General features: G+C 34.8%; 1 protein-coding gene across 1 annotated transcript; it reads right to left on the minus strand.

The window, feature by feature from the left end:
* Positions 1 to 528: 528 nt before the first annotated feature.
* On the minus strand, positions 529 to 924 carry LOC148877772 (uncharacterized). The gene has a single exon (XM_088970444.1). It carries the CDS (start codon positions 922 to 924, stop codon positions 529 to 531), a length of 396 nt encoding a protein of 131 aa, XP_088826570.1.
* Between the last annotated feature and the right edge of the window lie 12,804 nt (positions 925 to 13,728).

Here is a 13,728-nt window from a genome sequence, read left to right on the forward strand (position 1 = left end):
TTGTTGTTTCTGTCTACCACGCCCTCGGCCTATCCCACGGGTATTATTTTTCGGCCGATCACCCCACCATTCAGGGTAGCCGATCAGTTGGAAACAAGACTCTACATCGTGGCTTGTCTTGTTGTAGTAAATACATACTGTGTTCTTGTCTCTGCCTTCGCTTTGCCTCTTTCCTGTGTGGGCTGCGAAGGCTACAGCTTCAGCTTTCTCTTCCTTTGCGTGCATCATAGTCTGAACTTGCTCTTCTTAAACCACTATGGCATAGGCTCGATTCAAATTTGGCAAGGGTTCCGTACTCAGTATATGCAAACGCACACCTCCATAGACCGTGTCATCTAGCCCCATCAAAAATTGATGAAGTTTCTCTTCATCTCGATTCTTATCCCACGCCCTGCTTATGTCGCAGCTGCACTTGCCACATTGACAAGTGGGATATTGCTCATAATTTCCCAATTCCTCCCATATCATCTTGAGTTTGCCATAGTAATTCAGAATCGTCATACCTCATTTTTTGCAATTCGCCAGCTCTTATTTGATTTGTTGGACTCGTGGTCCATTAGCAATAGAAAATCGCTCATTTATGCCGTCCCAGAGTGTCTTCGCAATCTCTATGTATGTTACGGTTGAACATAAATTTGGTTCAATTGTATTCAGAATCCATGACACAAGCATGGAATTCACCATCCACCAATCTTCTAATTCCATTGAATCTTCCGAAGGTTGTTTCATCGATCCATCGATGAAGCCGAATTTCTTCTTGGCTTGCAGCGCCGTTCTTATTGCTCGAGCCCATTCATCATAGTTGTCACCTCTAAGCTGGACCTGTGTGATAACGCTCCCTGGATTTTCATTGGTTGATAGAAGATAGGGTGAGATCACGTTCCTTGGACATTGACTGCCGCCCTGATCCTTGTTTTCAGCCATGTCAAGTATAGTGTTAGTGCCGCTGAAGAGAAACTACTGCAGAACGTTGATTCGTCGGAAGAACTCTACGAAAAATCACAGTGGCGCATTGATTTGGTCTGTGCAAAAACACAGCGCGGGACTGAAAAACACAGCTCAGAACGTTGTCGCCGCTGATCACTGATCCGAAGTGCCGCAGCTATTCACCGAAGGAGCCAATGATCACCGAAGAAGATGATGAACAGTGATACTTCAGAAACCAGAAGAAATGTTGTCGTTGTTGTCCGAAGGAGACGATGATCGCTGAAGTGCCACCGCTGGTCCGAAAACACAACGTCAGACTGAAAAAACACAGTGCAATTGATCACTAGTCCGAAACCATAAGAAGTGCTACCGCTGTTCATCGAAGGAGACGACGATCACCGAAGTGTCGCCGCTTGTCCGAAAACACAATGCCGGACTGAAAACCACATGGCAAAATATTGTCGCCGCTGATCGTTGATCCGAAGTCACCGTTGATCACTGGTTCGAAGTCGAAGGAGACAATGATCACCCAAGTGCCGCCGCTGGTCCGAAAACACAACGCCGGACTGAAAAGCACAACGTAGAACGTTGTCGCCACTGATCGTTGATCTGAAGTCACTGATGATCACTGGTTCGAAGTTGCCATTGATCGATCGTTGCAAAGCGTCGGACTGAAAACCACAGCGCAGAATGTTGTCGTCGTTGATCGCTGATCCGAAGTCACTGCTGATCACTAGTTCGAAGTCGAAGGAGACAATGATCACCAAAGTGCCGCCGCTGGTCCGAAAACACAGCGCCGGACCGAAAAGCACAACGTAGAGCGTTGTCGCCGCTGATCGCTGATCCGAAGTTGCCGCTGATCACTGGTTCGAAGCCGCCGCTGATCGATCGTTGTTACCGCCGTTGATCTCCAGAGTGCCCTGGCTCTGATACCATGAAAAACCAGAGGTTCTCTGGTTTCTACTTTCGTGTTTTATTCACTAACAATACCCAAATATATACACTCGAGAGTCTCCTACGTATACGAGGATCGGAGACTCCTGATTCAATTACAAGTACAACATAGACTCTCAATCCTAATTGTAATCCATTGAAATGCTAACATGTGGAAAAGTTGGAAGATAAATATTAATATAATATTACCTTAAATAAGTGGGTCACTGATATTCCTGAAATTAAAACGCAATTTACCGTAGGACTCACGCTTACCAAAACATGGAATCCCTCTCAATTTATAGAAAAACTAACTGGGCCTTTATGGCACATGGGTCCAAACTTTGTGATATAACTTGTTAACTCCAACTTCCTATTCATAATCATTTTTCATAACAATTTAGGCTCCGTTTGGTTGGTGGGAATGGATGTCTGGAATTGGAATCAGAATGGATTAATCTGATTCCAACTGTTTGATTGGGTAGAATCAAAATCCCATTATCATTCTTGCTGAAATGGCATTCCCCCATTTGAGAGACCGATTCCCATTTCTATTCTCATTTCTGTCTGAAGCAAACAGAATATGGGAATGAATCACTCCAATTCCAATTTCAAAGGATTTCGATTCTGGCTGCAAACCAAACAGACCCTTAGATTTATGTGGTAGAAAATGAGATGCTTGAATTAGTCCTCTTGGGTCGAGAAAGGATTAGGGCATTTGTCCATTTCAAAAAGAACTAGTGTGAGTCAGTAACAGAAGAGCTTATTTTTGTTTCTTTTATTTAATCTATCTTTTAGGTAAAATCTTGATCCAACAAGGGTTTCAGTCAATTAGTACTGAAGTGCTCTTGCTAGGAAACTAGTAAACCTACTATTAAAGAATTTAGCAATGATATTGACTGATTCCTAACCACCTTTTCCACTTCGTAAAGAAAGCTCAAATCCGCAGCATGTTTTATATTCAAATTCCAAAAATCCTGAACGCCACATGCTTCTTATAATATTGAATTCAAGTGGGTGAAAGCCTACAGTTGCCAGAGTTTACCAATTACCAAATTAGAAAGATGAACAGATTATTTCTAAACCTAACCAGAGCATTATGTTTACTAACTTTATATTGATCATTCATAATTTGAAACATAACCCAACTGATGAACCACAATCAAAAGAGACCAGTTCAATCCATTAGTGAGTCAGCACATTTCTATTAAGGTACAGTTTTTGAGGGCTGAAATTGGTTTTAAAAAAAGTGTTCAGTTGGTCTGTGGAATAGGGAATGGGGACATTCTTGGAGGAGCTTAACCGTTGAAGCATCGATCAGAATAATTCCTCGGTATATTACTTCCTCCATTGAAAAGGCTCACAAGGAAGTGGGCTTACATGTTCTAGAATTAAAAAGTACGTTTCTCCTAACAAAAACTATTCAAAATGTCGCTCTTCTAATGTCCAGAAAAGAATGAAACATTCTTTTACAAACCCCACTGCAAAACTGATCTGAATAGGTGATCACATGGCCGCTGGATGACTGCTGAAGATTTGTGACCCTTTTTGTTATTTAAAGTCATGGAAGCTGGCTTTACCCACATGGTTTTGTACCTGCACAAATCAGGCATGTCCCCCCAACACATGCTTCTATTTTGAATAATTCAAACAAGTAAAGATTGGTTCTGTGTCTGGGTCCATTACTAATGATGGTCGTCTTGACGAAAGTGATCCAAAGTTGAAGAAAGACCAATCCACGAATCCTATGAGATGATCCACACCATCCATGAATGATTGTCTGTCTGTGCCTATCCGCCTGCTCTAAGGGTACACGAAGTCGAATTGGGACCTGACAAACACTTACTGATTGATGATCCTGAACATCCAATCAGTGTATGTTTTTGTGGATTTTTGCTCACTTTCCAAGGGCTACTCAAAATGGAATTGACTAGACAATCATGGTTGATTTGCATGATATCTTTTGAATGCTAAATTGCCAAGTGAAAAGATATATATATATATATAGAGAGAGAGAGAGAGAGAGTTTATGCAACTCCTTCATGCATCACCCCAAAGACAAAACAAAGTTAAACATGAGTCCCAGTGTGGAGGTATTCAAGAGCTGCATAAACCCATTGTTTATTAGCATTCTTTCATATTCTATGGCTGGTTGATCTGGTTGATGCAGATTATGTTTTCGATGAAACAAACACAATTTAAGGCCAAAACTTAAAAAAAAAACCCTTCTCAATTCTCCTCTCTCTGAGTCAACCCTATTATTCAATGAAGAGGAATAAATTCCAGTAAATAACCAATTTAACTAGACAACTCTTGGTGGGGGAATATATTTTTTCTGTTCAAATTGTTGTTGTCAATAATGAAACAAGCACAATGTAAGGCCTAAACTTTTTCACAATTCTTCTCCCTCTTTTGATGAATGAACCTTATTAGTCAGTTAAGAGGAATCCCAGTACTAAATAACCAATTTAATTAGGCAACTCTTGGTGGAGTATAATTTTTCTGTTCAGAACTTCAGATTGTTGATTAGAAAGAAACACACATAATGTAAGGCCTATACTTTAAGTAAGCCCTTCTCAATTCTCCTTCATCTTTTGATGAGTGAATTCCCTATTATTCATTGAGTATTCCAGTAAACAACCAATTTAGGCAACTCCTAGAAACTTTGCCCCAATTACATGGTGGGATCATGGTCCCACATTGTTTTTAGTGTTAAAATTCAAAGAGTTGCATAAAATAATAATTACTAGCATTTCTCTTCATTTAAAATGAGAGAAAGAAATCCAAAGATTGACTTATTATAGATTTTCCAAATTATTTTATGGTAATTCCAAATTCCTTTGCAAATAGAGTATTTCACAATGTTATCTCTAAGGTTTTAAATATGAACAACCAATTAGCAGGTATCATAAAAATAATAACCAATCAGATGGTATTTATCAAAATTCGCATGGGATTTAATCGTTCAAAGCCCTTCCAATATCATGTCTTTCCAGCAGCATAGATTTTTCCAATACAGGACACATTGTATGGGTTTCCAATATAACTAACGCATGGAATGGGTGGATGCCCATGAGCCCTATCACCTATTTGAGTTCCATAACAGGTAAGAGAAGCCTAACTTTTGGAGAGTTTTCTTGTCATCACACAACTGATGTGGAATGTTTAAGCCCATTTCTAAAAGGTAGGGGAGGTTTCAACCCATTTTGAAAAGTATAGAAGAAATTTAAGCAATTTTCCCAAAAATAAAGAGCAAAGTACACCCCACTAAATATTTTGTAATTCTTTTGGACTTCAGAGTGTGTGTGTATCTGTGTTGTCTGATAACAAAAACATTATGTAACCACATGCTTTTCCATGTCAAATAGAAAGTTGGAATGCACCAACTGTGTTCTTCCATTTTCTCTACTTTAAACCTAACCCATGCTTAAATAATTAAATCCCACTTTAATTAACAACCAACAAAAATTTTACGTTGATTGGAGCGCACATTTTTTTCTACCAAAAAACAAAGATTGACTTGCTTAATATCTAGTAGGTCCAACTAAACTCATAAACTAAAGTGAGTCTTTCTGCCATTAGATACATAATTTAATATCTGTTTCCAAAAACCCTAATCTAGGCAATTTTTCTCACTTGGCTAATGGATTGTGGATATTAAGGGGGCGTTATTTTTTTGAATTTTGAGAGTGGAGAAAATTGGTTAATAGGATTTTGGTTCCCATTGATCAAGAATCTCATGTTCTTTTTTTAGATTAATGTGAGAACCAGGGGAAGTTTATTTTTCTGGGTATCACTTACCCAGGTAAATGGTATCCATCTCCGAGGGTAAATAATTTTCCCACTTGGGGGGAAAGTTTCTAACACTTGAATAGGACAAAAATGCCCCTTTTAATAATGAACTTTTATGGTTAAAATGGTCGTTTCCTTTTTTTTATTTGAGAAATAAAAGAACATGGGTAAATACACTTATTTGGATAAATATTTCTCAGAAAAAATTACCTAAGTAATTGCATTTGCCCGGATAAATAACCTACGGAAGAGCAAATGAGGCCTAAAAAGTAAAGAATGAAATTGGAGGGTAGAAGAATTTGATGTGCGCTTAATTTATGTGATTAATACAAATATACAATCATCAACTTGCAATGCAATTCACACATTTGGAATTTGGAAGGATATTCACACTCTTGACAATCTTACATATACTGTTAATGCAACACTTCCTTGCAACCGCCCAATAAAATACAGACACTACAGTGACCAAAATCAAAAAGCAAATCATTAGGTGTTCTGAATTTAAATTAAAGGAGATTATGTCTGTGTTTTATTCTGTTGCAAGAAAATATTGTGACATGATATAATTTAAGGGCCATAATTTAACGAGAATATGGTATGAATAGGATAGAATGGTGGAAGAGGATTTATGCAACAGATCCCATATAGATTGGGCAATGCTTAGATGATGATGATAATGATGATGATGGTGATAGTTTGAACGAGTTTGAGTTCTACTCCAACTGCCTTCTTTTCCCCTATCCCAATCCTGACCCTTTGAAGGTGGCGTCTGGTGGCACCAAATGGCCCTTCCGACACGAAAAGGTTAACTTTTTTAGGAGACCAAATCAGGCCCCCCCACAATATCCCACAGTACATCTCTACCATGTATTGGGAACATCTTCCGATGATAATCCCAAAAGTAACGATGTCATCATCGAGAGATATTTTCAATACACGGATGAAATGTGCTGGGGGACGTTGTGGGAGACAATCTTGTGGGGGGCTGATTTGAACTCCTTTTTTAGTAGTCTTCAAATTTATGCAGTTTGAAAAATAAGATGGCCTTGGGTGTATTGAGAGAGAGAGAGAGAGAGAGAGAGAGAGGGGTTATGAGAATATTATGTGTTCCAATATTGTGTATGTGAATGTGCACATTCCTGTGTATGGTTGTCGTCCCACTAAAATAACATTAAAAAAAAAGTTAAGTTTTGAGCATTTAGTGTTTAAGCTAGGGTTTGACATGTGGGTGGAATATGGAAAGAAAAGGCATATAATAGAAAGTGGGAAAATCTCACAAAAGCAAGAAAAGAAATGCCCACTATGAATGCAATGAGCAGTTTCTTTGTTTGGTGCAACAATTAAAAAAAAATCATTAGATTAACAAAAAAAGTTGTATAAAATTGAAGTACTATCATACACCACTATTTTCACCTTATATAGTGCGTCTCTTCAGATATTTAACATTAAAAAATGTTGCAGACTGCCACTAGCCATACAATTTAATTTAGAGTTGTAGAAGCATACTTCATTGTGAAGTTGTTAGGTTATTGGTGGGGAAATGGTATGGCATCCTCACTTAATATTCTCAGTGATCTAACTTAAAAAATTCAGTTTCCATTGTCAAAATTGCTTCCATTTAATCTTAGATGCTGATCAAATAGTAGATACAGAAGTACCCAGAATCTTGTTTTGGGTTCCATCTGCAAACGAAGATTACCATTAAGCTCAGAATCTTGCGCTTGTGTGACAAAAATGACTTCTGTGACAAAACTTTGGCTCCAACTTAGGGTTTAAGGGTCTAGGGCTCAGGATTTAAGGTTTAGTATAAAAGTTATAATTTTTGGTTGGACGCACTTTCAGACCATGGTAGCAGCAAAATAAAGCTTCATTAGGGGTTGCACTTGCACTTGACGTGAGCCTTCAAATATAAACTTATTTTCGTTGATCCAGATGATCGGACCATTTGGCCAGGAAATTGGTCAGGCAACCGGTTTCATTTTAGTACTCCTAAATCACCATTTTGTCAAAAAGTGTTGATTTGATCAAACCTGAATAACGATTTTTGACATTCGAACTAGACAGTTAAACCACTGATCTAAAAACTGATAATTAAAACGGTTTCGATTTTAAATCGATTTTTAAAACATTACACAAAACACTACAATTGTACATCGAGAACAGGATAATTGAGACTCGCCACTTTATGTAAAAAAAAAAATACCAAAGATTAGGTTTGTATCTAGTGATGTATATGGTCTAGTCTGAAAGGATTTAGTTAGGTCTAAGTAAGATGTATGTTATATTACGGTGAGTATGAATTCCATTATCTTGATCATAGAAATGGCACTTGGCACCGGCCCAGTGTTCTCCAATTTAAAAAAGTCCCGACTCCTCAGCCATCAATTGTAGGGATCGGAAGAGAATCAGAGATATGCTCGGACACACTAAAAGCAAAATATAAGAAAAACAACAAATGAAAAAGGAAGGTGGGGCACTAGCTATAAAATGGCCTGGAATCAAGCTCCAAGGTTTCATGGACATCATGATCTCCACTCACTATCCGGCCCCCCACCAGAAAATAAATTAAATTAAATATAAAAAAGAAGCTTCAGTTTGAACTTTGAACTGCATTTTCGGATATAAATAATACAAATCAGACCCTCTCCTAGTCTCCTCCCCCATATGATCCACTCCTTTCGTTCTTTTTGCTTGCCATGCAATTTTATTTGCATTCTTTGTTTTAGGTTTTATTTTACTTCATGGGCAACGCAAACAAACAAAAGAAAAATGTGAAATCCTAATAAAAAATAACCTAGAATTCTCACTTGCATTAATACAAATGCAAATTCTGATTCATTTTTTCTTCATCTGTAATGCAAACAGGCAAAACAAAGAAAAAATTTAAATGAAAATAAATCAGATGATTTTGCACTCCAAGGAATCAAAATATAGTGGGTTCTGACTTCTACCAAATCCATCATTTTCACATTTCAAACAACCTTTGTTGTTGTTTAGATTATTTGGGACCCTTCTCCGAAACACAGACGCTAAATGAAACTCTAGTTTCTTCTTTCAGATTGTAAAAGGATTAAGATGGTTGACATCTGGGTGGTAATAAAGTGAACATGATCAGAGAGAGAGAGAGCAACCATGTCACTATTGTGGTGGCGAAAAGCAACAACCTTCATCCTGATCGAGTTTGACCCAAAACCCGTCTGTGCTTTCTCCGTTGAAAGTTGAGGAAAAAAGGTTGTATCACAAATCACAGAAGTTGAGGATATGAGACTCGTAGTCGTAGAGAGTGGGAGTCGGACTATTCGAAACTTCATACCTGGTCTTTGCCCACAGAACCCACTTTCCCACGCACTAGAAAAATTCGTCAATCTGTAAATGAAGACTTGGCGACAAAGATTGGATGCATCCAATTCAAGATCCTGTAAAATAATAACATATGTGAGTGGGATCCGTCCATCGTGATTGGCTCAGTATCTATCTATCTTTCTCTCTCTCTCTATATATATATATATTCTTTAAATTATCTATTTTTTAATTTTTTACATAATTATCCATTAAACCAATAAGAAAATCACATGTGCTTAATTATTTCTAACAACCATAAAGAAAGGGGTTAACTTTGGCTGTTGGGGCCCAACAGCATAGGCGCATAGGCTGTTGAGACATTTTCTACGCTGGGGTAGTTCACTTATTCATGTCCATGTTTTTGTTTTTAGTCAAAATAAATTAAGATGTAATTACTAATTTACCCATTCTCATTGTAATGGGCATTATCTGAAATTCTCTCAACAGCATAGGCTTGGCCCCCAACAGCTAAAGTTTTTCCTACTGGGATTTGTTTTTCTACTGTTTAGCCAAGTGGCACCACTTTCCCCCATTTCCTCCTAAATTGTCTCTAATTCCCATTTATCTACTAAATTATTTCTGACTCCTTTTTATCTCTTAAATTATCTCTAATTCAGTACAGAGATTCTCTCCTAAACTATCTCCAATTTCTATTTATCCTCTCCCCACTTTTTATCAATATGAATCTAAAGAAAGTTTCAATTAAAAAAAATCAAAACTATTTAAGTGTTATAACGAAATTATATACTAAATTTAGAATGTTTATTCAAAACACAAAAAAATAATAGATTTAATAATATTCATATTATTAATAATTCAATTTTTTTTCAAAATTCATCATGACATTATGTAGTAACAATATAAATTATAGTTTTACGAACTATTCAATTTAAATGTTATTAAAATAATAAAAATTTAACATTAAAAATAAAACATTATTTAATTATTTCAATAGCTAAATATATTAAATAAAACATTAAAATAGATAAATAATATAACAAAATATTTAATATTACGTAATAACATTAAAATAAATGAAATTCAAATAATGAAAATTTTTAAATATTTAAATAACAAAATATTTAACATGACAAAATTTTAAATAGTTAAAATAACAAAATTATGTAATAAATTTAAAAAAAATCTTAAAAGTAGAAAAATAATTATAATAGAATTCATAATATTCATATTAATAATAATTTAATATTTTACAAAATTAATAACGAATTATGTAATAATAGTACAATTATAATTTGATGGATTATTAAATTCAATAAATAATTAATATTTTCATAATTTAAATAACAATATTATTTCAATAACTAAGTAATATTGTAAATAATTAATTTCATTTATATCAATTAAAAATTATAGAAAATAATTATCAACAAATTATACTTATTAGTAATAATTTTATAGTAATAGTGTATATTCATTATATACTCATATATACTATAATTAATATTTGTTTTATTTTAACTAATTATTTATTGTTTTCTTATAAATATGCTTTCAATAATTATTTATAAATGTATTTTTATTTTTTTATTTAATAGAAAATAATCAATAATTATTGGATATTAAACAACTACTGTTTAACTTTTGAAATTTATTTTATCGTATTTATTGTATTTTTGTTATAAATTTATTTTTAGTAATTATATATTTTTTATAATTTATAGATTAATACTTATTAGAGAATACACTATTTATTGACTAATTTAGTATATTTTCAGTAATTATTGTATTTTTATTATATATCTATTATATTTTCATTATAAACTTATTTTCAATGATTGTGTATGTTTGCTATAAATTTTCAATAATTATTGGAGATTAAACTATTGTTATTTATTAGAGATTAGACTATAAATTTAGTTGAAATTAATTGTAGGCTATTTCTACAACCAAATTGATCTGGTCAAGTTCGTAGTTTGTCACTCGAAACCGATTGACCATTAGCAAAAACCCACCAACTCAAGTTATATCATTTTGGGCTTATTTTTGGTTTTGTTTGTTTGTTCAAAAGAATTAAACTTAAAAATTTACTTTAAATTTCATAAGTTACAATGATATTATTAAAAAATAAATTACAAAAATTAAATCTATGATATAAAATATTTTAGACTACAAATATGGGAATTTTCCTACTTCCCCATAGTTACACAAATGTAATAAAATTTTCAAAAATTTTCATAAAAACTACATTTTCATAAAAATAACATTTTTGAAATTAAAAGATATAAAGTATTTGAAAGTTTATTTAAAATGAATTAAATCATTATTAAAAATTATTAAAATAATTTGGAAATTTTAGGAAAACTTATTACATTTGGTAGATTTTGGAAAACCATTAAAATTTTATGTAATTTTCATTGCAAATTATTGATCAAAATTAATAAAGATACATGACTATGGGAAATGGAAAACTATAATTTGAACAAATAATTACAAAAATTATTAAGATAAATTAGTATAATATTGGAAAAAGGAAATTATTGGTTAGTTTATATTAGAAATTATAAGATAAATTAGTATAATTCTGTAAGTAAACCATTTAAAAAGAAAATAAATTATTTAATAAAAATTTAAATAAATTTGAATAAATTTTCAAAATTACTCAAGTACAATAAATTTTCCAAAATATTCATAAAATTATATTTTTGAATATTAAAAACAATTTAGTGTACTTTTAGAAATTTACCATGTGGTTGATACTCAATAGATCCTTTTCATCATTTCTAGCATCAAATTAAATATTGGACTGACAAAGACAATGTTTTCAAAACTGGATCAAACTAGATGGTTAGATCGGAAAATTGGGAACCGAAAACTGTTTCACCTCAAAATCGCTTATTGTCCAAAAACCGTTTATTTGGTTATCAAACCACTGACCTAGGCGGTCGAACCGTCAAACCGGACAACAATTTTTGGCCTTATTTTGTTTTTGTATTTTTTTGTCAAAGTGGGTCATCCGTTAAGACCGAACAGTCAGACCGTTCGACCCCAGAACAATTCCCTATCTGGTCCAATTTTAAAAACCTTGGATGGGGAGTGGGTGCATTGCCTTGAGCTTGGCTTGGTGTGCGGCATGGCCTGTCCCAAGGCCCGACCCATGGACCAACCTGACCCACGGCACGGCACAAGCCCGTACAGGCTCGAGCCGTGGGTCATGCTGAACCGAGCCCCTTAGAGGAGGGAGGCACAACCTGGGACGCCTCGTGGGCCAGCACAGCATGACTCGCACTTTGTGCAAGCCATATGCAGGTCATGTCGTGCCGACCCAGCATGACACAATTTACACCTCTACTTGAACCCACCCAATACTAGGGACGGGGTAGGAGAATTCGAAGATTCTCCATCCTTAATGAGGAGTGGGGTGCCTTACCCCTGAACTCGCACGACATTGAGGAGTGATTACCTTGCCCTGAACCCACGTAACCCTGGGGACGGGGCAGGGATGGGGTAGAGTGTCTTGACTATGGGGCAGGGAAAGGGATGGGGTGCCCTGCCCTGAACCCATCACGTCATCATTCCTATATAATTGTTAATCATTAGTGGAATTAATAAAAATGTTAGCTTTTATAATTATTTTTATTTATTTAAAATTAATCAAAATTTCATTTAAAAATAATAAAAGAATAAAAATTATTAAAATTACTATAAATTATTAATAACACTAAATTTATTAAAAAATATTTATTCATATTCAATTAATAATTATTATTTTTTAGAAATCAATATTAAATAAAAAATAAAATTATTAAATCTTTCAGATTTTCTCATGCATCACACAGCTCCCTACTAGTAATTAAATTAAAGCCCGACTTAATCAGGGTGGCAATGCTGTCTTCAACCCATGCACCCACGTGCCCAAATGTCTTCATTGGCCTTCTTTGGCTGGTAGAAAAGTATAGTCGATCGAGCTATAGCCAATATGTGCCCATCCTCTCTCTGGGCCTTCACAGTATTTATTGCAGTGTTTTGATGGAGATATTGATACTAATCTACATTGATGGCATACATTTTGTTTGCATAGCTTTCAAATTAATCCTTGAGTAGAACTGATTCTTTGCCAAAACTCAGGCGATTAATTGACCTCACATGACGCTATCAGGAATTCTTCATTAATGGTGCATGCTATGAGGAATTATTCAGAGGGTGCTTTTCACATGTGTGTATCGAGTCGGGCCGGGCTGGGCCTGGTTGGGTTAGGGTGCAGGTACGTGTCCATGTATGTGCATTCACACTAATACATTCAATAGTCTTCTTTTCTCTGTCATTCTAAGCATCAATTCTTTATAGTTTGCGGAGGTTTGGTAAGTGAATACACGCCTATTAATGGCTTGTGGGATGTTTTATCTTGACGATCGATTTGCGATCACCCGGTTACACCATAGGGGGCAAATGCGGTTTTAAGGAGAGTGACCAAGTGGCACAACTCAGCCCTCCTCTCTGCAATTTCTCTATTCTACAATTCTGCAATATCACACTCCTGCAAGTTTCGATTTAAAAAGCGATTACCGATAAATTTCATTCTACCTTCTTTATTATTTTTTAAAACATCTGCAGCATTTCCATTATTTTTATCAATAATTTCTTCCCAATATAATTAGCACGGTGCTGTAGTGTTTCAAGTTTAAAAGGGTTAGGGGTTAGACCAAAAAGACAGATAAATAATAAAGAGTGATTTAAGCACCAATACTTTAATATTGGATATAGCATTAATTA

This window comes from Nelumbo lutea, chromosome 1, assembly GCF_056320005.1.
Source record: "Nelumbo lutea isolate HS-2025 chromosome 1, American lotus-T2T, whole genome shotgun sequence".
Lineage (NCBI taxonomy): Eukaryota > Viridiplantae > Streptophyta > Magnoliopsida > Proteales > Nelumbonaceae > Nelumbo > Nelumbo lutea.

Bases quoted from the DNA above. Each gene is read 5' to 3' on its own strand.
- LOC148877772 (XM_088970444.1), bottom strand. From the start codon at position 924: ATGGCTGAAAACAAGGATCAGGGCGGCAGTCAATGTCCAAGGAACGTG.